Genomic DNA, 26,584 nt, shown 5'->3' with positions numbered 1-26,584 from the left:
CCAGGGGAGCCCAAAGGTCAAGTGTCACCTCATTTTTCTTTAACAATATCGAACATTCTATTCCACATTAGAGGTGAGGTGCAACATGCAAACACACCTGGGGGATTTTAATCCACCATGGATTGAATGACAGATGAAGGGTGAGAGATCAGGGTGTCCAGAGAGGGTGCAGGTAATCAGAGGAAGCAGAAGACTTTTATTGAGGGCTTTGCTATGTGCCAGGCCTGTCTCTGACAGGCCTCTCCCATGGGGCCTTTCCTTTCTGGCAATTCACTGAGATCCACCAGCCTCATCAAGAAAACAATCAACACATGACTTAAGTTTTAGATTGGATGTGGATTAAATGTTGGCATCATTTAGTTCTGTCAAGTGACAAATCAAAATGGGAAAATCCAAGCCTTTCAACTATTAAATCAGAGTTCCCACTATCAGCTCGTATTGTGTGTGTTGCGGGGTGGGGGAGGTGTAATATGTGTGGATGACAGAAAAGGCATGCACTAAGGTCAGCTCATAACCAACATAAATATGTAGAAACATAAAGGCCACTATTAATATGTAAGTACAGGCTCCAAAGATGTTTCAGCTTGGTCTCTTCTTCGTCCTGCTACAGAAACCAAACGATCGTGACCATAAAGTGAGAATGGCATTGGGAAATGGCTTGCGAGGAGATGTGTGGAGAGAATTCATCAAGAGATTTGGGGACATTCACATTTATGAGTTCTATGCTTCCACTGAAGGCAATATCGGATTTGTGAATTACACGAGAAAAGTCGGTGCTGTCGGAAGAGTAAACTTCCTACAGGGAGTAAGTACTTGAAAAATGAGGGCAGCCAGCTTTCAGCACATGGAGATTTCTTAAAAGCTATGTTATGATGATGTTATCATCAGAATTCCATGCAGTCTCAGAGTCATGGCCCATTCATATCACCAAGAGAGGTTTTGCTCAGGCTCTGTGACAATGACCTAAAAATGACAGGGTCCTCTAATTTTAAAATATTAATTTCTATTAATAACAACCCATTATGCCTTTGCCATCTGCAACTTGTGTGAAGTCTTCTAATGCCATTTATGCTTGTATATGTTAAAACACCTGAAGATTACCAGTTCTGTATGTTTACTATACACTGTGAAATGTGGTACTTCCCTTTCATCACACTGTACGTTACCACCACCAGGGGAATTTTTTATACATATAGGTGCAGGGCCCCCACCCCCTGAGCTTTGGATTCAATTGTTCTGAGGGGGGGCCCAGGCATCAGTATTTTTTTAAAGCTATTCAGCCAGGGTTAAGAACCACTCCTTCGAGATAACCAGGGTGCATCCGAGTTGTAGGATCTTGTAAATATTTGTTTTCACCTAGTAACTACACCAGAAAGATATATCTTATGTGTAAGCCAGCTCTCACAGCATTCTTTTTTCCCTCTCAGTCATTTTATTGCCTCTTCTCCAGACAATCTCTTTGCGTTTTTTTGTGCTCGAGCAGTCAGTCTTCCAGATGACCACCTATTCTGCAAAATTCCAGAAATATTCAGCAAATGCTGAACCTTCACTTGCTTGAGCAGTCATTACTGTGGTTATGCCTTGGGCAGCTCATCCTGCCTGGGCATGAAACAGCCACACCAGAGCTCCCAGGTAACCTGTGCCCCCGGGGACTGACCAGCAAAGTACAGAGGACAACAGTCCATGTGCATAAGAGATCTGGCCCAAGAGATCAAATTCCACTACCATCACAGACTAGCCCAAGGTCATGCCCTTTGTGTTCCTTAGGCCTCAACTTCAGAATCTATAAAAGAGACAGAAAGAGAAAATATAGAGCCTAGTGCCTGGCCCAAACTCAGTGTAATAAGGGAAGAGAGTTGTTGAAAGGATTACATTAAATAGGATATAGCCCAATGCCTGTCATATAATAGCCTTGAAGAGTTATTAGTTGTAAAGTTTATTACTGTTCCATTCCTTGTATTCTGGCCTGATCTCCAGGCATTCCCAAGTCCAAGGAACCTCTCTAACAACAGCCAAACCTACACTACACATGTCCCTCCACTGTGCTCCACACCTGTGCCATCCAATACAGTAGCCACTAGCTACATGTAGCTATTTAAATTATGTAAATTTTTAATCAGTTCTTCATTCACTCTAGCCACATTTCAAGTGCTCAGTAGCCACATGTGTTTAGTGATGACCATGTTGAGTAGTACCGTTATAGGACATTTCCATCATCACAGAAAATTCTACTGGGCAGCACTACTACAGACTGAGAATCAATTTCCTACTCCCCACTGGAATCGCTGCTGAGAGGGTTAATCTTCTCTAGTTAGCATCAGGCCAACCTGAACCAGCCCAAACCTTGGATACCCAGGCTAAATGCAGTTCACAACAAGAGAGGGCAGAAAGCTGAGCTGAGGCCTGGTGCAAGCTATCTATGTTGTCACTACTAACCCTCAGAAAATGTGAGTTGCGGGGAAACTTTCATTTCAAACTAAACCTGAGGACCTGAGAAATTGATGCTGTATATTACTAGTTCTTTGCTTCTCATCCATTAATTGCCATGTTTTATTGTCAGTTTTTCTACTTTAAACAAAACCATGTTTTTTTAACTAGAAAAAAAGGAAGACGATGACCCTGCATTTGATAAGGAAAAAAGCATTACTTACCACCCCCAATTTTTTTACATTCTTGCAAATAAACAAGATCTACATTTGTTGACTATGAATGCTATTTGGTTTCTAATGGTTAACTGCTACTACCAAAGCATATGATTGGTTACTTTATCATACAGATTTGAACACAAATTTGAAATGGACATAGTAATCATGGTTAATAATTAAATCTAAATACTGTCACATTTGTATTTTGCTGCCAATATAGAAAATAGTATACTTATTGCTCTTACTGAATTAAATTTAAACTCTTATGCCCTTGAATTATAGTAACATGAAATATGGTGGAATTTTAATAATTTTATAGCCATGGGCATGAAACAAATTATACCATTATATCATTGAATCTTAAATGTATTGGAGAACATGTCCCTGGAATGTGAAACATCTAACAGTAGTGTATTAAGGTTAAACAAGATTTTTTATAACATTTTTATTGGAGTATAATTGCTTTACAATGATGTGTTAGTTTCTGCTTTATAACAAAGTGAATCAGTTATACATAAACATATATCCCCATATCTCTTCCCTCCTGCATCTCCCTCCATCCCACCCTCTCTATCCCACCCTTCTAGCTGGTCACAAAGCACCGAGTTGATCTCCCTGTGCTATGTGACTGCTTCCCACTAGCTATCTATTTTACATTTGGTAGTACATATATGTACATATATACACTACCACTCTCTCACTTTGTCCCAGCTTATCCTTCCCCCTCCCCGTGTCCTCAAGTCCACTCTCTAGTAGGTCTGTGTCTTTATTCCCATCATGCCATTAGGTTTTTCATGACCATTTTTTTTTCTTTTTTAGATTCCATATATATGTGTTAGCATACGGTATTTGTTTTTCTCTTTCTGACTTACTTCACTCTGCATGAAAGACTATGTCCCTCCACCTCACTACAAATAACTCAATTTTGTTTCTTTTTATGGCTGAGTAATATTCCATTGTATATATGTACCACATCTTCTTTATCCATTCATCTGTCGATGGACACTTAGGTTGCTTCCCTCTCCTGGCTATTGTAAATAGAGCTGCAATGAACATTGTGGTACATGACTCTTTTTGAATTATGGTTTTCTCAGGGTATATGCCCAGTAGTTGGATTGCTGGGTCGTATGTAGTTCTATTTTTAGTTTTTTTAAGGAACCTCCACTAGCTGTATCAATTTACATTCCCACCAACAGTGCAAGAGTGTTTGCTTTTCTCCACACCCTCTCCAGCATTTATTGTTGGTAGATTTTTTAATGATGGCCATTCTAGCTGGTGTGAGGTGATACCTCATTGCACTTTTGATTTGCATTTCTCTAATGATTAGTGATGGTGAGCATCCTTTCATGTGTTTGTTCCCTATCTGTATATCTTCTTTAGAGAAATGTCTATTTAGGTCTTCTGCCCATTTTTGGATTGGGTTGTTTTTTTTTTTGATATTGAGCTGCGTGAGCTGCTTGTAAATTATTGAGATTAATCTTTTGTCAGTTGCTTCATTTGCAAATATTTTCTCCCATTCTGAGTGTTATCTTTTCACCTTGTTTATGTTTTCTTTGCAGTGCAAAACTTTTAAGTTTCATTAGGTCCCACTGTTTATTTTTGTTTTTATTTCCATTTCTCTAGGAGGTGGGTCAAAAAGGATCTTACTGTGATTGATGTCATAGAGTGTTCTGCCTATATTTTCCTCTAAGAGTTTTATAGTATCTGGCCTTACATTTAGGTCTTTAATCCATTTTCAGTTTATTTTCATGCATGGTATTAGGGAGTGTTCTAATTTCATTCTTTTACATGTAGCTGTCCAGTTTTCCCAGCACCACTTATTGAAGAGGCTGACTTTTCTCCATTGTATACTCTTGCCTCCTTTATCAAAAATAAGGTCACCATAGGTGCGTGGGTTTATCTCTGGGCCTTCAATCCTGTTCCATTGATCTATATTTCTGTTTTTGTGCCAGCACCATATTGTCTTGATTACTTTAGCTTTGTAGTATAATCTGAAGTCCAGGAGCCTGATTTGTCCAGCTCCGTTTTTCTTTCTCAAGATTGCTTTGGCTATTCAGGGTCTTTTGTGTTTCCATACAAATTCTGAAATTTTTGTTCTAGTTCTGTGAAAAATACCATTCATAATTTGATAGGGATTGCACTGAATCTGTAGATTGCTTTGAGTAGTATAGTCATTTCCACAATGTTGATTCTTCCAATCCAAGAACATGATATATCTCTCCATCTGTTTGTATCATCTTTAATTGCTTTCATCAGTGTCTTATAATTTTCTGCATACAGGTCTTTTGTCTCCTTAGGTAGGTTTATTCCTATATATTTTATTCTTTTTGTTGCAGTGGTAAATAGGAGTGTTTCCTTAATTTCTCTTTCAGATTTTTCATTATTAGTATATAGGAATGCAAGAGATTTCTGTGCATTAATTTTGTATCCTGCAAATTTACCATATTCATTGATTAGCTATAGTAGTTTTCTGGTAGCATCTTTAGGATTTTCTATGTATAGTATCACATCATCTGCAAACAGTGACAGCTTTACTTCTTCTTTTCCGATTTGAATTCCTTTTATTTCTTTTTCTTCTCTGATTGCTGTGGCTAAAACTTCCAAAACTATGTTGAATAGAGTGGTGAGAGTGGGCAACCTTGTCTTTTTCCTAATCTTAGCAGAAATGGTCTTAATTTTTCACCATTGAGAATGACATTGGCTGTGGGTTTGTCATATATGTACTTTATTATGTTGAGGAAAGTTCCCTCTATGCCTCCTTTCTGGAGGGTATTTATCATAAATGGGTGTTGAATTTTGTCAAAAGCTGTCTCCGCATCTATTGAGATGATCATATGGTTTTTATCCTTCAATTTGTTAATATGGAGTATCACATTGATTGATTTGCATATATTGAAGGATCCTTGCAAACCCCACTTGATCATAGTGTATGACCCTTTTAATGTGCTGTTGGATTCTGTTTGCTAGTATTTTGTTGAGGATCTTTGCGTCTATGTTCATCAGTGATATTGGCCTGTAGTTTTCTTTCTTTGTGACATCTTTGCCTGGTTTTGGTGTCAGGGTGATGGTGGCCTCATGGAATGAGTTTGGAGTGTTCCTCCCTCTGCTATATTTTGGAAGAGTTTGAGGAGGATAGGTGTTAGCTTTTCTCTAAATGTTTGATAGAATTCGCCTGTGAAGCCATCTGGTCCTGAGCTTTTGTATGTTGGAAGATTTTTAATCACAGTTTCAATTTCAGTGCTTGTGATTGGTCTGCTTATATTTTCTATTTCTTCCTGGTTCAGTCTCAGAAGGTTGTGCTTTTCTAAGAATTTGTCCATTTCTTCAAGGTTGTCCATTTTATTGGCATAGAGTTGCTTGTAGTAATCTCCCATGATCCTTTGTATTTCTGCAGTGTCAGTTGTTACTTCTTTTTCCTTTTCTAATTCTATTGATTTGAGTCTTCTCCCTTTTTTTCTTGATGAGTCTGGCTAATGGTTTATCAATTTTATTTACCTTCTCAAAGAACCAGCTTTTAGTTTTACTGATCTTTGCTATCATTGCCTTCATTTCTTTTTCATTTATTTCTGATCTGATCTTTATGATTTATTTCCTTCTGCTAACTTTGGGGGTTTTTTGCTCTTCTTTCTCTAATTGCTTTAGGTGTAAGGTTAGGTTGTTTATTTGAGATGTTTCTTGTTTCTTGAGGTAGGATTGTATTGCTATAAACTTCCCTCTTAGAACTGCTTTTGCTGCATCCTATAGGTTTTGGGTCATCGTGTTTTCATTGTCATTTGTTTTTAGGTATTTTTTATTTCCTCTTTGATATCTTCAGTGATCTCTTGGTTATTAAGTGGTGCATTGTTTAGCCTCCATGTATTTGTATTTTTTACAGATTTTTATCCTATAATTTATATCTAGTCTCATAGCATTGTGGTTGGAAAAGATACTTGATACAATTTCAATTTTCTTAAATTTACCAAGGCTTGATTTGTGACCCAGGATATGATCTATCCTGGAGAATGTTCCATAAGCACTTGAGAAGAAAGTGTATTCTGATGTTTTTGGATGGAATGTCGTATAAATATCAATTAAGCCCATATTGTTTAATGTATCATTTAAAGCTTGTGTTTCCTTATTTATTTTCATTTTGGATGATCTGTCCATTGGTGCAAGTGGGGTGTTAAAGTCCCCTACGGTGATTGAGTTACTGTCGATTTCCTCTTTTAAGGCTGTTAGTATTTGCCTTATGTATTGAGGTGCTCCTATGTTGGGTGCATAAATATTTACAATTGTTATATCTTCTTCTTGGATTGATCCCTTGATCATTAAGTAGTGTCCTTCTTTGTCTCTGGTAATAGTCTTTGCTTAAAAGTCTGTTTTGTCTGATATGAGAATTGCTACTCCAGCTTTCTTTTGATTTCCATTTGCATGGAATATCTATTTCCATCCCCTCACTTTCAGTCTGTTTGTGTCCCTAGGTCTGAAGTGGGTCTCTTGTAAACAGCATATATACGGGTCTTGTTTTTGTATCCATTCAGTCTATGCCTTTTGGTTGGAACATTTATTCCATTTACATATAAGATAATTATCGATATGTATGTCCCTATTACCATTTTAATTGTTTTGGGTTTGTTATTATAGGTCTTTTCCTTCTCTTGTGTTCCTGCCTAGGGAAGTTCCTTTAGCATCTGTTGTAAAGCTGGTTTGGTGGTGCTGCAGTCTCTTAGCTTTTGCTTGTCTGTAAAGGTTTTAATTTCTCTGTTGAATCTGAATGAGATCCTTGCTAGGGAGAGTAATCTTGGTTGTAGGCTTTTCCCTTTCATCACTTTAAATATGTTCTGCCACTGTCTTCTGGCTTGCAGAGTTTCTGCTGAAAGATCAGCTGTTAACCTTATGGGGATTCCCTTGTATGTTATTTGTTGTTTTTCCCTTGCTGCTTTTAATATTTGTTCTTTGTATTTAATTTTTGATAGTTTGATTAATATGTGTCTTGGCATGTTTCTCCTTGGATTTATCCTGTATGGGACTCTCTGTCCTTCTTGGACTTGATTAACTATTTCCTTTCCCATATTAGGGAAGTTTTCAACTATAATCTCTTCAAATATTTCTCAGTCCCTTTCTTTTTCTCTTCTTCTGGGACCCCTATAATTCAAATGTTGGTGTGTTTAATGTTGTCCCAGAGGTCTCTGAGACTGTTTTCAATTCTTTTCATTCTTTTTTCTTTATTCTGCTCTGCAGTAATTATTTCCACTATTTTATCTTCCAGGTCACTTGTCTGTTCTTCTGCCTCAGTCATTCTGCTATTGATTCCTTCTAGAGAATTTTTAATTTCATTTATTGTGTTGTTTATCATTGTTTGTTTGCTCTTTAGTTCTTCTAGGTCCTTTTTAAATGCTTCTTGTATTTTCTCCATTCTATTTCCAAGATTTTGGATCATCTTTACTATCATTACTCTGAATTCTTTTTCAGGTTGACTGCCTATTTCTTCCTCATTTGTTTGGTCTGGTGGGTTTTTACCTTACTCCTACATCTGCTGCATATTTCTCTGCCTTCTCGTTTTGCTTCACTTACTGTGTTTGTGGTCTTCTTTTCACAGGCTGCAGGTTTGTCATTCCCATTGTTTTTGGTGTCTACCCCAGTGAGTAAGGTTTGTTTAGTGTGCTTGTGTAGCCTTCCTGGTGGAGGGGACTGGTGCCTGTGTTCTGGTGAATGAGGCTGGATATTGTCTTTCTGGTGGGCAGGACCACATCTGGTGGTGTGTTTCAGGGTGTCTGTGACCTTACTATGATTTTAGGCAGCTTCTCTGCTAATGGGTGGGGTTGTGTTCCTGTCTTGCTAGTTGTTTGGCATGGGGTGTCCAGCACTGGAGCTCGCTGGTCATTCAGTGGAGCTGGGTCTTAGCGTTGAGAAGGATATCTCTGGGAGACCTCTCATCAATTGATATTATGAGGAGCTGGGAGGTCTCTAGCGGACCAATGTCCTGAACTCGGCTCTCCCACCTCAGAGGCACAGGCCTGACACCCGGCCGGAGCAGCAAGACCCTATCAGCCACATGGCTCAGAAGAACAGGGAGAAAAAAAGAAATAAATAAATAAAGTTATTAAAATAAAAAATAATTACTAAAAATAAAAAAATTAAAAAGTAATAAAAAAGGAAAGAAGAGAGCAACCAAACCAAAAAAGAAATCCACCAATGATAACAAGTTCTGAAAACTAACTGTAGTTAAAAAAGAACAACAACAAAAAAGCGGACAGACAGAACCCTAGGACAAATGGTAAAAGCAAAGCTATACAGACAAAATCACATAAAGAAGCACACACATACACACTCACAAAAAGAGAAAAAGGAATAAAATATATATATCAGGGCTTCCCTGGTGGCGCAGTGGTTGAGAGTCCGCCTGCCGATGCAGGGGATACGGGTTCGTGCCCCGGTCTGGGAAGATCCCACATGCCGTGGAGAGGCTGGGCCCGTGAGCCATGGCCGCTGGGCCTGTGCGTCCGGAGCCTGTGCTCCGCAATGGGGGAGGCCACAACAGTGAGAGGCCCGCGTACAGCAAAAAAAAAAAAAAAAAAAAAAAAAAAATATATATATATATATATATATATATATATATATATCATTGCTCCCAAAGTCCACTGCCTCAATTTGGGATGATTCGTTGTCTATTCAGGTATTCCACAGATGCAGGGTACATCAAGTTGATTGTGGAGATTTAATCCGCTGCTCCTGAGGCTGCTGGGAGGGATTTCCCTTTCTCTTCTTTGTTCGCACAGCTCCCGGGCCTCAGCTTTGGATTTGGCTCCGCCTCTGCGTGTAGGTCGCTTGAGGGCATTTTTTCTTCGCTCAGACAGGACAGGTTTAAAGGAGCAGCTGATTCGGGGGCTCTGGCTCACTCAGGCCAGGGGGGAGGGAGGGGTACGGATGCCGGGTGAGCCTGCGGCGGCAGAGGCCGGCGTGAAGTTGTACCAGCCTGAGGCGCGCCATGTGTTGTCCCCGGGAAGTTGTCCCTGGATCACAGGACCCTGGCATTGGCGGATTGCACAGGCTCCCGGGAGCGGAGGTGTGGATAGTGACCTGTGCTCCCACACAGGCTTCTTGGTGGCGGCAGCAGCAGCCTTAGCGTCTCATGCCCGTCTCTGGGGTCCGCGCTGATAGCTGCGGCTCGCGCCCGTCTCTGGAGCTCATTTAGGCGGTGCTCTGAATCCCCTGTCCTCGCGCACCCCAGAACAATGGCCTCTTGCCTCTTAGGCAGGTCCAGACTTTTTCCTGGACTCCCTCCCGGCTAGCCGTGGCGCATTAGCCAGCCCCCTTCAGGCTGTGTTCACGCATCCAACCCCAGTCCTCTTCCTGGGATCCAACCCCCGAAGCCCGAGCCTCAGCTCCCAGCCCCTGCTCGCCCCAGAGGGTGAGCAGACAAGCCTCTCGGGCTGGTGAGTGCTGGTCGGCACCGATCCTCTGTGCGGGAATCTCTCCGCTTTGCCCTCTGCACCCCTGTTGCTGCGCTCTCCTCCGTGGCTCCAAAGCTTCCCCCCTCCGCCACCCGCCGTCTCCACCGGCGAAGGGGCTTCCTAGTGTGTGGAAACCTTTCCTCCTTCACAGCTCCCTCCCACTGATGCAGGTCCCGTCCCTATTCCTTTGTCTCTGTTTTTTTCTTTTTTCTTTTGCCCTACCCGGGTACATGGGGAGTTTCTTACCTTTTGGGAAGTCTGAGGTCTTCTGCCAGCGTTCAGTAGGTGTTCTGTAGGAGCAGTTCCACGTGTAGATGTAGTTCTGATGGATTCCACATCTCACTCCTCCGCCATCTTGAAGGTCTCCCCTAAACAAGATTTTAAAAGCCCACATGTGACGTGTCCACCAAAAATCATGCATGAGAATGTTCATAACAGCTTTATATTTAATAGTCTAAAACTAGAAACATCCAAATGTCCATTAATAGGAGAAGAGATAAATAAATTGTGGTATATTCATACAAGGAAAGTTGCATGGCAAAAAAAGTATACCACTGACACAAACACCAACAGGGAGGGATGGATATCACAGACATTATGTTGAGTGAAAGCAGCAGATACTAAGGCATATATTTATTTCACTTATTTGATGCTTAAGACTACTTAATGGCAATAAAAGTCAGAATAGTGACTTGATAGAAAGGGGCAGGAGGAAACTTCTTAAGGTAACGAAAATGTTTAGTGTCTTGATCTGGGCAGTAGTTACATAAGGGTATGCATATGCAAAAATTCATCAAGCTGTACACTTAAAGTATGTGCACTTTGTATGCTTTATGTATGCTATGCCACAAGAAAAAAGAAAACTTTGTGAAAGAATATGTGCTCAGAATGATCCATTTTAATTTTGCTAGAAAGTCATAACTTATGAGCTGATTAAATATGATGTGGAGAAAGATGAACCCGTTCGAGATGGAAATGGATATTGCATCAAAGTTCCCAAAGGTACAGTGGATTTTTGTTCAAGTAACCTGTGCCTTTGCTTACCTTAACTAAGTGACTCTTAAGAACTAACATATCACTGCTTAAATGAACACATGGTAAAATTTATTAGAGTGGGGGAAAAAAAGAGGTTTATTTTCGTACTCTCGGAAATAGATAAATTCCAAAAGATAGTAATTTACCACTACACGTAATATAACTATAATTTGAAACCTAGCTTAATAATTTCTTGATTATGAGGTAAGCATTTTGCAAAAGGGGATACGTAATTATGATTGCAAAGCTACAGTTAGCTTTAACGGGCCTTTCCTTTAAGCTTAAACTACTATGCATTTGTCTAATTGTGTGTGTAAATCATTATTCAGTGAAAGATTAGTATTAAAAGAATTACAAATGTGTGGCCATAGAGAATAATGTACTGTGTGTGTGTGCATGGTGTATATATGTGTGTATATGATGTACATGGAAATACATGTACACATGCATGTAAAATGACTCTTCCTGCAGCCAGCTTGTTGCCACTGGGTTGTATGGCATCAGTTTTAAAAGAAGGTTAACACTAAAATTTGCCTACTGCTAGTACATAAAATAACAATTTACTTTCTTCTGTCTTAGGTGAAGTTGGACTCCTGGTTTGCAGAATCACACAACTCACACCATTTAGTGGCTATGCTGGAGGAAAGGCTCAGACAGAGAAGAAAAAACTGAGAGATGTCTTTAAGAAAGGAGACGTCTATTTCAACAGTGGAGATCTCTTAATGATGGACCACGAAAATTTTATCTACTTCCACGACAGAGTTGGAGATACATTCCGGTTGGTTTCTCTGAATTGTTGAGCCAAAAACAAACACGTGCACAATTTGGCTTACTCCTAAATTAGAGTCACATTCCACTTTGGTTATGGTACTCCATTTCCTTCTATCTCTTTGGCGTGTCAATTCAACCTCCTGTATTCCCAGAAAACAAGGAGCAAAATACATAGGGTATCACTCTGCAATGCATAGTTATCTTGGTTGAGCAACACCAGATGAAACTAGGAGAAAAAACCTGTGTCTGATTTTGGGCACCTAAATAACTTAGTCCATCCAATTCCTCCCATTTATCCTCAATTATTACCAGTCACTCAGGTCAGCCAGGGATTTTCATACTGTTTCCAATCATGAGGCTTTTTCTCAGATAAAATCAAATCAAATTAATGTGAAGCTGATCTAGTTGAAGAGGAGGTGAGAGTTCTGAGCCCCATCTGCTCCTCTCCCTCCCACTCTCCATTCCCAACCAGATGCTTTCCCACAGAACCCCCAAGTCAGCACAGTGGAGTTTGAAAGTCATCATAATAGACCATGAAATTAATTCTCAGCAACAGCATGGTCCTCCAGCTTCATGACATTTCTGTTTAACCAGCTTCCTTCCCGTATAAACTCCCTCAGGCCAGACCCTGTGTCTGCTTGTTCGCCCCCCAGCACCTAGTACAGTGATTCCTTTTTGCATGAATGAATGAGGAAGAGATGGAAGTTGTCTGTCTGTAGTAGAAAGAGCATGGATATGAATGAGAAGAACTCAGCTCCTCTTACCCCTGAGCAGCTGTGTTATCAGGCAGGTAATCTTTCTGCACCTCAGTTCCTTCACCCATGAAATGAGGGCCCCAACGATCCTTAGGGTTCCTTCCATCTCTAATATCCCATGACTCTGGATCTATATCATTATTTTATGCCACCTTTATGTTACTAAAAAAGATACTTCTGGGAGATCTAAAGAATTTTTAAATGTAAGACAAAATTTAACTCTTTATTAAAAGAAAAAGTAGCACCTGATTGGGCACTAACATTATTCTCCCTACAAATAGAGTATGATATTTTCTTTCTTATTAAAAGCTTTTTCATTGCCATAAGACCCTAAAATACAAGTATGAAATTCTAGTTATTAGAAATTTACTAACTGAATTAAATAGGAGCCAAAGTTAGTGAATGAGGGAAGTGAGAGACCTAAACACAGCAAAAAGTCATTGAGATTTATTTTTGATTTCTAGTGCCTTTCTTAGGCCAAGCCCATATTTTAACATTAGAACATCATTCTGTGTATCACATTTCACGTGGCAACATTAAAATTCCACATTTTATTCTTTAGGTCTATGCCTTTGTCTTTCATGCCTCAAGCAGGGTGCCTCTCCCATGACTAAGTTGGAGAGTTTGGGGGCCAAGGTGAGGAAGACAAGTGCAGCCACCCCACAGAGGTCTGGAGGAAACACCTGTCACAGACAACCTGCACCGCAGACCACCAGTGACCTCTGCTAACCTTGCCTTTTCTTCCAGGTGGAAAGGGGAAAATGTGGCCACCACTGAAGTTGCTGACATAGTAGGACTGGTTGATTTTGTCCAAGAAGTGAATGTTTATGGCGTGTCTGTGCCAGGTATGCGCAAGATATTATAAATCAATGCCAAAACTCCTACACTAACTGAACATAATTTTGACCCCCAGGCAAAGTTTGTCATCACTTCCTCCTGCCAGCTGGAGAATCAAACAACTCTTTCCCAGCCTCCTGGGAGTAAGGGGCTTATGTCTGGTTTATGTGCCATTATAAATCAGACAGGTCAGTACATCTGAACCTGGTCTTCCTCTGTGGTTCACTCTCCAGCTGTTCTTGGGCTCTCAAGCAAGCCAAATCTCTCCATGATGGAGGTCCATGCAGCATTTGGCATGCCTCAAGAAAAGAGGTATCATGCTTGAGAGCTTGGAAGTGGTATCTTGGCCTCTGAACTGGGAGGCACAAATAAGAGCAAGTCCCGTTGCTAGAGGAAAAAAGCCAGGAAGGAGCTGATTTTTTCCAGACTCTTCTTTTAAACCAAGTCCCTGACCCCAGCTTGCTCCACTGAGTTTCAGAATCATCACACAAAGTGCTGTCACCAAGCCTCTGTCTGCAGAGCTGCCTCTGCCAGCAGAGTGGGGAGGGTGAGGTCTGATTTTGGGTCCTGGCTCCAACACCTGCTGGCTGTTTGACTTCACACAAATCACTAAATTAGAGATAATACCAATCCTGCAGTTAAGATTGTCGAGACAACTAATTCATTTTAATTACATAAATACTAAATGTATATTTATCAGACATGTACATGAGGGTTGTCATGAAAAGAAATCATTTTAATTATAGATGTCAGAGAGAATTAAAACTTCCAAATCACTATCCAAATATAAGGTACTAGGGGAATTGGTATTCCCTAGAACTCAGTATTTGGGATTCTCATCTATACTCAAAATGGACATCCCAAAGTCCCTTTTACCTGAGCTATGATGGTTTCACATGACATTGTGCTGTCCTTTTATTTTTTAAAGAATATTTGAGGCTTTCTCTTGCCTGCTCCTCTCCAACCCGGTGACAATGACTTGACAGGAAGTGTAGCCACATCTCAGGTCAGAGTCCGAGGGGTGCAGAATACTTCTCATGTTGGATTTCAGGCTGAATTAACACAAGGGCCCATGTTGTGGTTGTCAGCCATGGCACCATGCTGGCCTCTCACAGACCCCATCTGGAATATGTTGCATGCCCTTCTAAATGCTGGATTTTTTAAAGTAACAATACAAAAGAATGAGTATGAGAAGGTAAGAGAATATGGGAAATGGAATGGAAAGGCCTAATCCACTGCTCTTCAAAGTGGTGTCACCTACAGATTGGCACTTGCCATCTACCTCTACAAGGATCAAATTATGAGCCGCTATAGCTGCTGACTTTCAACACACCCTGAAAGGAGTTCAGGGTGGAGATCAGGAATGAGGCACTCTTCGCTCTGGGAAAAACTGGCAGAACAGGTCTTCAGATAGATATTTTCAGGAGAAGATTTTATGAGCCCAATTCTTGCATCTCCTCTTATCTAAAAAAGCACTAAAATCCTTCATGGTGACATCTGCTCCTTGTGACTAGCAGAAACCTTCTGCAAAAAATATGTGCCTTGGGCTTCCCTGGTGGCACAGTGGTTGAGAGTCCGCCTGCCGATGCAGGGGACACGGGTTCGTGCCTCGGTCTGGGAAGATCCCACATGTCGCGGAGCAGCTGGGCCCGTGAACCATGGCCGCTGAGCCTGCGTGTCTGGAGCCTGTGCTCCGCAATGGGAGAAGTCAAAACAGTGAGAGGCCCGCGTACTGCAAAAAAAAAAAAAAAAAGTGCCTGGTTACATGTACTCCCCCTTCACTAAAATCCCATGTGTACTGACCTTCTGCCCTACCTCTTTGGAGCAGTGTCTCAGAGCTATCTGAAATGCTGTCTCCCAGGCTATAGTCCTCATTTTGCCCCCAAATAAAATTTAACTCACAACTCTCACGTTGTGCATTTTTTTCATTTGACAGTAGGGTCCCTGGACCAGCAACAGCATCATCGCCCAGGAGCTTGTTAAAAATTTGATATTTCTCATGTTAAAAATGCCCACCCCAGAACTACTGAACCAGAATCTCTGGGGTGGAGCCCAGGGAGCTGTGTTTTAACAAGCCCTCCAGTGATTCTTAAAACAAATGAAGTCTGGTTTTGGAGTGATGAAAATGTTCTAGAGCTAGATACTGGTGATAGTTGCACAACACTGTGAATGTACTAAATGCCACTGAACTGTATACTTTAAAATGGTTAAAATAATGAATTGTATGTTTTACCACAATTTTTAAAAAACACTGAAGTCTGAGAAGCATGGAGGCCTAGCAGTTCTGAAAATTTAGCCAGTCATCAGAATCATCTGGGAAACTTTTTTTTGTGTGTGGTATGCGGGCCTCTCACTGCTGTGGCCTCTCCCATTGCAGAGCACAGGCTCCAGACACACAGGCTCAGAGGCCATGGCTCATGGGCCCAGCCACTCTGTGGCACATGGGATCTTCCCGGACCGGGCACGAACCCATGTCCCCTGCATTGGCAGGTGGACTCTCAACCACTGTGCCACCAGGGAAGCCCTTCTGGGAAACTTTTTAAAGCCCAGATCTGGGGTTTGGGACTCAATCTTTGTGTCTTTTTTTAATTCCCAAGTGGGTCTACCACCCAGTAAAGTTTAGGAGCCATTGATATAGATCAAAGAAGAGGAGGCTAATGGGTTTCAAATGATTGGTAGACAAGTCAGGTAGAACAAGGAGCAGCTGTGTTTATGTTGCACTGGAGAGCAGAATAAAATGGATGGATTGAAATGACCAGGGAGCAAATTTTAGCCTGAGAACTCTCCTGTAGCCAGAGGGACCAACAACAGAATGGTCCGTCTCCTGAGGCAGACAATGTCCCACCAACTGGGATGTGTAAAGAGGCTGGCTGTCCACCTGGGATCCTGTGAGAATTCTTACAGCAGTGAAAGATTAGAGATGAACCCTAAAGTCTCTCCTATTTTCAGATTCTGTGATTCTCAGTGCCACTCTTGCAGCCTAGAAATGTGGCAGGTCTATCTAGAGAAAGGCATCAGTCCACCAGGGTGATTCTCACTACCAAAGGGCTGAACAAGGCCTTCACATATCTCAGCTTTGGACCAGGAAGAAACTTCTAAGTTTGGGCCTAGAATAGAGATGACACCAGAACTGCCAAACTACTCTCTAGAGCTTTATATTATCAATAGAACTTTCTGCAGTGTTCTGAAAATGTTCTATATCTGCACTGTCCAGCATGGTAGCCAATAGCTACCATATGGCTGTTGAGCACTTGAAATGTGGCTAGTGCAACTGAGGAACTGAATTTTTTATTTTATTTAATTATAATTAATTTTAATAGCTACATGTGACCAGTGGCCACCATATTGGATAGTGCAACTCTAGAGAACCTCTGGCCCGAACTGCTGCAGACAGGAACCTTCCCCCTGGAGCTGAACTAGCCCCAGCCAACCTCTGGGAGTCAGGACAGAGACCTGAGATCCAACAGCCCCATTCGTCTCTCTGTTGGGCACTGCCTCTGCCAGAGCAAGAAGCAAGGAGCCAGTTGACACTGAAGATTTCTGTTGCATCAGCCTCTGCCTTAATTCTAAAAGGAGCTCATTGGAGACACTCAAGATTCCTGAGACTGGTACCTTGGAGACTACCAGGGACCCCTAGAGAAAGAGGGTATGATGCCCTGCCTCCCTCCTTCAGATAAGAGGCAAAGCAAATGAGGATGCATTTCCTTTCTTATAATTTTTCCTCTTGTTTTCTGCCTTCTTTAGAGTCATGGGTAAACACACAATCACCATGGGAGAGATTTCAAAAGCTGGGGCCCAGGTGACGAAGGGCGGCTCCTTCCCCCTCTCTGATTACAGTTAAGTAGTTCAGGGAAGTGGACCTGGACTCCCACTGGGTCTGCCGGATCACGTAGAAGAGATATTAATATGTAATTACCACTGTCCTCACAAGAAAACAATGGTAATTGTTCTAAACACCGGGAAGAAAGAGCTGTTAGGATCTGTTTCCCCTGTGGAGAGCACAACCTCTCTGGACTAGAAGGCATCAAGGTGGGGAGGCGTGGTGCGGTGGGCACATACCACTAAACCTTGATCTGCCTTCACCCTCCTGTCCTGCAGCCTCTCTGAAATGCAGAGGCAAAGCTATTAGGAACCGTGATTATATAAGTCTTAGAGGTGCACATTTGTGCCTGGAAGCACAACAGACCTGACCTGCGACCCAAAGAACAACCTGAGCCCAGTTATCCTTGACAGGGGAGCAAGGGTTTTTCACCAGAGTCCAAAAAAATTTTTTAGCCACTAGTTCAACCTTTTTCCCTTTCTGGTGTTCACATCTAGGCTGTCAAGAAGGATGATGTCAATAAGCACAGGATCTTTAGCCAGCCTGCCTCAATTCCATTTCTGGCCCTGCCTAGTATTTGCTGCATGAACTTGAACAAGTCTTTTCTTTTTTTTTGAACAAGTCTTTTAATGTCATTAAGCCTCACTTTCTTCACCTGTAAAATGGAGATAACCTTGGTACCTCTTCGTAAGGTTGTCATGAGGGTTAAATAAGACAGTACATAAAGCACACTTAGTAAAGGACCTGGCATGTAATAAAGATTCAATCAATGTATAGCTTGTTGTTTTGTTGTTATCTTTAATTCACTTTAGAATTTAACTTCAACATATATTTGAAATAAAAATTCCAGCTATCCAAAAGTAACCCATGCCATAATGCTGTCTCAGTTCTCTGTTCTTTGACCTAGCAAAGCATCATAAATAAAATAAATAGTTACAACCCACCTAATTTTTTCTCACTTTAACTCTAGGTCACGAGGGTCGAATTGGCATGGCCTCCATCAAGATGAAGGAAGACCATGAATTTGATGGAAGGAAACTCTTTAAGCATGTGGCCGATTACCTGCCCAATTATGCAAGGCCCCGGTTTCTAAGAATACAGGTGAGACCCCTTGTTCAGTTATCCTCTCTCTTGGAGACACCTGCGTCTTAGGGAACAATTCCTCTTCTACCATGGAGAGCAAAACGGCCAAATTTTCACTACCCTTTCAGGAAGCTAAATGAGGAAGCCGAAATACCAGAAAATATAGCTAGCTGAAACCAAATCCTAATTCCTTTTTCCCTAAAACTACAGGCAGTTCATTCAGCAACAGTGTTAGCAAATAACTCACAAAGTCTGTTTGATGAGGTATAACAAACACATAAAATAGAAATGCTCCGACCCTCTTATTTATTGTTTCCATTTTTAAAGAATGGAAAAATCCACTGAAGTCCTGCACCTTTCTATGATGTGAACTTTAATTGGGCATCATTAGCCAGTAGGAACTACCAAAGGCTAAACTGTCACGGATAGAGATTTTTTTTTTCTTTCTCAAACATTAACCCCTTAGTTTAACACTCTCACTTTTGGACCTTGAGCTGTGTGATTCTGTAGCTGAAGATTTGAGAAAAAAAGTGTTAGATTACCAGATATTGCAAAAGTTAAATGGTTATTTCTGTTGATGTTCATAAAACACTGACATATGCTTTACAGTGATGGTTGAGAGACATAAAAGTTGAAATATCCTCAGATCATCACCTATTTATTGAAGAAGAAACAAGTCTTCAGTGTCACAAACAGGCTGAAAAAAAAAAGTTGTCTGTGTGTAGAAGATTCCTTTCTCCACCCCACCATTAATCAGAATATTCCAGTAATACTGGAAGCTCACCAAGTGACAGACTCTTCTGCTCTGTATTCCACTGTCTGCAGCCTCTCTCTCCCCACATGTGATCGTCAAACTTTAAAGGAAAGAAAAATACCTCCACAGAGGGCCCCCTAGTGGAGGTTCTGAAGACAGGATATCTTGGTATCACACAGAACCTGTTTTCACAGCTCTCAAATGATTGTTTGATGTTTTTCAGGACACCATTGAGACCACTGGAACTTTTAAACACCTAAAAGTGACCCTCATGGAAGAGGGCTTTAACCCTTCAGTTATCAAAGATGCCTTGTATTTCTTGGATGACAAAGCAGAAATGTACGTGCCGATGACTGAGGACATTTACAACGCCATTAATGATAAAACTCTGAAACTCTGATTATTACCAGGAGGGTAACTCAGTGTATTTCTAGAAAGAAACCGAATGGACCTAGTACAGCCACTTGATATAATCCCACTTTAATTTGATTGAAGATTGTGCAGTGCAATTTTTTTATGCATACCAGTAAGGGGAGACTTTTTAAAATTACACCCGAACCTTTGCAAGTGAAAAGATTTATATATAATTGTTTTTCAATTTGCACCTACTGTTTGTATTTGCAAACTAAGCTTGTTAGAGGGCGGATGTTATTTTTTAAAATATGTAATAAAATGGATGAACACCAACATATGCAATGGCACTTCTTCCTGACTTGATTCTAAATGCAAACCCTGAGCCTGACAGTATCATTGGCAATTTTTCACAGGTGTCCCGTTTATAATGCTAATGGTATTCTAAGTAAAAAGTGGTAAGGAGTTGGGAGGTGAGGGGGTAGGTCCCCAGTGAACAACCCAATGGAAATCCAGCTCTAGTGTAAGGCCAACCCTACCCCCAGAAGCATCCTGGCAACTGTCTACAGCATTAGCCAACAAGTGATAAAGCCACCTATAGTCTTTGAAGGAGCTTAAGTCTAGAGCATCAGAGCTCTATACATAAAAGGTATCCAGCAAACTTTTTAGCTATATCAAGGGCTGCAAACTCAAGTGTCTTCAGGATTTGTATTGGTAATGCGGATGAGAAGAGCAGGTCCCAAATGAACGTGGAAAACTTGGGGACAGCCACGACACAGCTTCAGTCAGCTGATTTTTGTCATGGGGCTATATAGCCCAGGTACTTCCAAGATCTTCTGATTATTCACAAAACAGAAATCCAGATATTTATGTGAATCTCCCAATTTTTAACATGTAAATTCTCACATTTTTTATAATTTCCACTCACCCCAAAGAAAATGAAACTGTGCACCAGAGAAGTCCCGGAGGTCCAGCTCACACCCCCAGGCTCATGTGCTCCTCAGTCTAGAGCTGGTTTCACTCCATAGCCAGTCTCCGGCCAGAGAGCCTGTTCAAGACCGAGGGCTTTTGGCGTGGCACGGGAGGATCTGGGAACAGCAAGGAGCTCTCTCAGACAGGCTCTTTGTCCTTACACTCAGCTGCCACCCTTTCTGAGTAGAACCCCACAAGCTCTGCATGTGTCAGTCACAGAGTTCCAGGAGCAGGCCTTGGTGGTGGCCCTCAAGATGACATATTCCTTACTAGAGCTTGTCCTAGGTCAAAGGAGCATCCTGCTCACTAAGTTCACATCTAGGAAGTGTGGCTCGAGTTCACCCCACCCTCCCTAAAACAGGTAGAGTTTCCTTCCCTAGAGAACATCTTCAGATGACCAGGAGCTAGAAAGGAGCCCTAATTTTCCCTCAATTTAGTCCCTGAAAAGCCCCAGGCAAACGTATTCAGGGATTCTCAATGATACATGATGAGGGGCGGCCATCCCCACCCCCAACACAGTATTAGAAATATTTTTTAAACTCTCTCCACTTTTTTAGAGGATTCATGAAGACTCATGACCAGAATGCCCCTCATTATGCCCAACGGTAAACATTCCCTGAGCACTTCATATGCATAAGGGACTTGAGGATGGCCTAAGGAAAACTCTAGATATCACTGCATCTCTGTGAATTTACGCAACAATTTAGAACAACTGTTGCTTGTGGGTCAGCATTTGGGAATTTTTGCAAAATTCTAGGTATCTCTGCTTTTGCTTTATTGATCTCCCTGTGAAAATTTTAACCCAAGTGATGGGAAATAGCCCAGCCTTTGCTTTTGAAAGTATAACATTGTGCAATTGTGTTACCTGGAATCGTGTTAAAGTGAATCAGGTTGTAAGCAGAGATTGTTAAAGCTGTGACATCATTCTGTGTCACAGGGGACATCTTTTTTGGGTGACAGGTCAGCACTTACACCAATATGCAGAACAGTAGTGTTCTAGAACCAAAGCCTCCTGGGGCCTGACCACATTTGACCCACATCTTTGACTTCCCAGTTAGAAACTCAGAAACTCTGCCTCCCAGCCGGATGGCCTCCTCAGTCTCTCGCTTCCCCAAACCTCTGTGATTGAGGCCAGGAACCACAGCTCTACTGGGATGGATACAGACACCCGCACAATATCCTCAATATCTGGGTTTGCATATGTGTAAACAAAATCAAGCCATCCCGTGACAGATAATCCACTTTAAAGACAGATTTTTCTCTTTTAAAAGGGTCAAAAATTGTGTCCGCAGAAATGTCTGTACAAGTCATCTTCCTCATTTGAAAGTACAAGTGGATTTTTTTAATACGCTGATACCCATGTAAATCATTCAACAGATCTCTGATTTCAGGTGTATTGTTTGGAGACATATAATGAGTCTCCAAACCAAAACTCATATGATGAGTCTCCAAACCAAAATGATTTGGGGGTAAAACTAGTAAATGTCAGCATCTGAAATGGAAGCTAACAAGAATCGGTATAAAAACACAGTGACCCTCCCTAAGAGACGATCTGTTACATGTGTTGCTCGTTCGTACATCAGCTCTACGAGCATTTAGTGGATCCCCGCTAAGCACCAAGAGATGAGCTCAGCACAGTATGATGGTGTTTTCCAAGCCTCTATCTGGGAAGTCATGTCAGGGTTTCAAAGAAAGCTGACTGGAAAGACCTCTAGAAGGAAGGCCAGAGTCTTTTCCATGTGTTTGAACTTTTCAAAAATAATTATTTTATCACTGCAGTTGGTGGGGCTGCACGAAGACTGTAAAGAGATAGCTAACAGGAAAGGTGTCCCTCAGCGTCACTGCGGCACTGTTCCAGGGGAGGCGGGCTGACTAGCCAACCCAGGTCTTCTAGTTGATGTGGGTGCTGTCTCCCCAGAGCGTACAGAGTGCCATGTTGTAATAAGGATATATACCTGATGGTGCATTCCATTATGATTGGCAATTGCCCTCTGCATAGACATCATGCTTCTATGAAGCTGTAAGCACCATGAGAGTAGAGAGTCCATCTATTTTGCTCAGCATTATATTCCCAGTGCCTGGCACCAGGTAGGCAATAATTATCTATTGCTTTTTCATCAAGCAATCCTGATAAACATCTGGTTCCCTATGCAAGCTTTGCTATATGTGCATGGGCACTGGGGGAGGCATGTTGGAGGCAGAGAAGATGAGCTAAATAGATGGTCTGAGTCTCCTAGTTCAGGCACAGCAGTGAGTCTCAAACTTGAGTGCCGATGAATTGGGAGACTGGGATTGACCTACATACACTAATACGTATAAAATGGATAAGGAATAAGAACCTGCTGTATACAATAAACAAATAAAATACAATTCCAAAAAAACCTTAACTCTTAAAGGTATTTTTCAATAGTTGAATTTATAATGAAGAGAGTGACACTTTCATCATAACAGTCATTAATCTAGAGAAAGAATTTTGTAAGAGAGGATTTAGGAGATTGATATAGTCTAAAATAAACTATTTAAAGCTTTAAAAGAAAAAAGAAAATTGAGCACTGAGAGTCACCTTCACCAAGAAGTCTTATTAAGACACAGACTGATGGGCCCATTCCCCAGAGTTGAAATTAGAATTGGAATTTGCAGTTCTAACAAATTCCCAGGTGATGCTGATGCTGCTGATCAGGGGCTGCATTTTGGTAAACCAGTGACAGACAGAAAACCATCCTGAGTTACACATCATGTGTGCTTAGTTAGTGTACTTCACTTCCTCGGACATGGATTATCTTTTATTAACTGAAGCTCAGACCTTAGATCTGGTGTGACTCAAAGTGCAGGCGTCAGGAAAGGCCTAGTAGAAAGCAGCACTTTGTCATCTTTAGCCTGAAATTGTTCTTGAAAACTCACATTAACAGTGTCTATTTACTAGATACACACATACGTATTATTTGCTACAGCAAAACTAAAAGCAATCCTAGAGAGTGTCTAGTCAAACCTCTTTGTTTGATAAAAGGAAAAAAAAAGCCTGGGGAGGTGACGTACATGCCTAAAATCACACAGCTCATTGGCATCGCTAAGCTCCTGCCTAGCACTGACAGAAGACCAGAGGGTGGTCCCAGGCCAGCAGTATCAGCATCAGCTGGGAGCTTGTCAGACATGCAAATGACCAGACCCCACCCCAGACCTACTGAGTCAGAACCACTGGGGATAGGCCCAGCAATCTATGTTTTAACAAGCCCTCCTGGTGACTCTGAAGCAGGCTCAATTTGAGAACCACTGGCTTAGAGCAGGGCTTCTCAAGTTTTAAGGTGCATAAGAAGTATCTGGGGGGGCTTCCCTGGTGGCGCCGTGGTTGAGAGTCCGCCTGCCGATGCAGGGGATGCGGGTTCGTGCCCCGGTCTGGGAGGATCCCACATGCCGCGGAGCAGCTGGGCCCGTGAGCCATGGCCGCTGAGCCTGCGTGTCCGGAGCCTGTGCTCCGCAGCGGGAGAGGCCGCAACGGTGAGAGGCCCGCGTACCTCAAACAAAACAAAACAAAACAAAAAAAGAAGCACCTGGGGATGCCAATGCTTCTAATGCACGCATCCCTCAGAACAGCAAGCAGCTCTAGAACAGTACTTCTCAAACATTGCTGCACATTAGAATCACTTGAGGAGCTGTCAAAAATCCCAAAGCCCAGGCCCATCTCATAACAGTTAGATCAAGATTTCTGAGAGTGAGAGCCAGGCATCAGTACATTTTTTAAAGACTCCCAGGCGATTCCAGTATGCAGCAAAGTTCTGCGACCGCCGATTGAGAACAAGGGTAATATGAAACTATAAGGTCTTGACAAAGATTCTCTCCCCGACCAAACTCTACCCAGGCTCCTCTGAGCCCTCCTCCCTACTAGGCCTCAACCTTGGCCTATAAAGACTTGAACAAAACAGTAGCATAATTTCTAACAGCTCAAGGCCACACCCCTGGGATGATCCTACATCCCCTTAAAATGCCTGCCTGAGAAAACACAAGGCTGCCAAAAGATTTACCGTTTATTCCAACCAACACCTGAAGATAGGGCCCCTGTCCCCCAGCAGGAGGCTAACTTCCATAAGCATCAGTTAGCAAACCCAGATGGGCTTCCCATGGACCAACCCCCTCTTCCTGCTTTTTGTAATTTTTCACTTCCCTGACTCTACTAAGTCCCTGCGTGCATCCTTCCTGTTCCCCCATTCTCCTTCTAAAGTGCCCAGTGACCGCTGTACAAATCAAGTTGAGCCCAGTTCACGCCAGTCTCTTTTTTCTATTGCAGTAGCTATTACCGATTAAAAATCTGTCCTGACGGGATTTCCCTGGTGGCGCCATGGTTGAGAGTCCCCCTGCCGATGCAGGGGACGCGGGCTTGTCCCCCGGTCTGGGAGGATCCCATGTGCCGCGGAGCGGCTGGGCGCGTGAGCCATGGCCGCTGAGCCTGCGCGTCCGGAGCCTGCGCGTCCGGAGCCTGTGCTTCGCAGCGGGAGAGGCCGCAATGGTTGAGAGGCCCGCGTACCGCAGAAAAAAAAAAAAAAAAAAAAAAAAAAAAAAAATCTGTCCTTACTACTTTAACTAGTGGCCGGCTTTCTTTACCTTTAACACTGTTAATATAACCAATTTCAGAACCACTCCTTGTAAAAGCACCATCTGAAATGGAAAGAAAAAGATTTTTTTGGCCTATGAACTCACCATGGGTAAGCTGCTTGTGAGCACAGCTTTTATTTGACTATAGTGTGCAGAAAAAAAAAAATGTACAAGTTCCAAACCTAGAGAGGGAACATTTAACTGTAGTAAAGGACTAGAGGGGTCTGCTGAATGATGAACTTCTGATCAAGGACAACCATGAACAGTATGGTCTGCTGGGAATAGCACGGGCTTTACTGAGGACAAGGAGACCTGGGTTTGCCCACGTATAAGCTGTTTGACCTGTGGCCTCCGTTTTCTCATTTATAAACTGTAAGCCACAGTGCCTAACTCAAGCTGTCTGCCTTCTTCATACCAAGGGCTCCTCCAAACTCTTTTTCTCACAATTAAAGTCAAATCTTGAGCACACTAAAAAGCAAAATCCCTAAGTACATTCATTTAGGTTCCAGAACATGCCCTGGTTAGTTAATCATTATTTCAGTGGTCAGCAAAGGAAACCATAAACAAAATGAAAAGGCAACCTATACACTGCAAGAAAATATTTGCAAATGACACTACAGACAAGGACTTAGTTTCCAAAATATAAAAGCAGCTCATACAACTCAGTAACAAAACAAAACAAACAACCCAATCTAAACAGACATTTCTCCAAAGAAGACATACAGATGGACAATAGGCACATGAAAAGATGCTCAACATCACTAATCATTAGAGAAATGCAAATCAAAACTTCATTGAGGTATCACCTCACACCAGTCAAAATGGCCATCATTAAAAAGTCCACAAACAATAAGTGCTAGAAAGGATGTGGAGAAAAAGGAACCCTCCTACACTGTTGATGGGAATGTAAATTGGTGCAGCCACTATGGAAAACAGTATGAAGGCTCCTCAAAACACTAAAAATAGGGTTGCCATATGACCCAGGAATCCCACTCCTGGGCATATATCTGATTATAATTCAAAAAGATACATACAACTCAATGTTCATAGCAGCACTATTTACAATAGCCAAGACATAGAAACAACCTAAATGTCCATCGACAGATGAATGGCTAAAGATGTGGTACATATATACAATGGAATATTACTTGGCCATAAAAAAGAATGAAATAATGCCATGTGCAGCAACATGGATAGACCTAGAGATTATCATACTAAGTGAAGTAAGTCAGAAAGAAACAAATACCATATGATATCACTTATATGTGGAATCTAAAATATGACACAAATGAACTTATCTATGAAACAGAAACAGATTCACAGACATAGAGAACAGATTTGTGGTTGCCAAGGCATGGGAGGGGGGAGGATGGTTTGGGAATCTGGGATTAGAAGATGCAATGTATTATATATAGAATGGATAAACAACAAGGTCCTACTGTATAGCACAGGGAACTATATTTTACCCTGTAGTGAACCATAATGGAAAAGAAAAACAAATATTTCAGTGGTCAATTAAGTGACACAGGATATGTTTTTTT

The 26,584-nt window shown here is 41.8% G+C and overlaps 1 protein-coding gene across 1 annotated transcript in view; it reads left to right on the top strand.

Annotated features, from left to right (window-relative positions):
- The window catches only part of SLC27A2 (solute carrier family 27 member 2), a 53,143-nt gene extending 33,323 nt beyond the window's left edge, over positions 1 to 19,820 (top strand). The window contains exons 5-10 of the mRNA XM_082619665.1: positions 611 to 805; positions 10,990 to 11,080; positions 11,693 to 11,891; positions 13,387 to 13,484; positions 18,267 to 18,397; positions 19,357 to 19,820. Of these exons, the coding sequence (XP_082475791.1) occupies positions 611 to 805; positions 10,990 to 11,080; positions 11,693 to 11,891; positions 13,387 to 13,484; positions 18,267 to 18,397; positions 19,357 to 19,533 (891 nt within the window). The 3' untranslated portion in view covers positions 19,534 to 19,820. The remainder of the gene's footprint in view (positions 1 to 610; positions 806 to 10,989; positions 11,081 to 11,692; positions 11,892 to 13,386; positions 13,485 to 18,266; positions 18,398 to 19,356) is intronic.
- The last annotated feature ends 6,764 nt before the right edge of the window (positions 19,821 to 26,584 follow it).

Source organism: Mesoplodon mirus (genome assembly GCF_964341445.2).
Source record: "Mesoplodon mirus genome assembly, chromosome: 4".
Taxonomy (NCBI): Eukaryota; Metazoa; Chordata; class Mammalia; order Artiodactyla; family Ziphiidae; genus Mesoplodon; species Mesoplodon mirus.
This window is presented reverse-complemented; position numbering and strand designations above follow the sequence as displayed.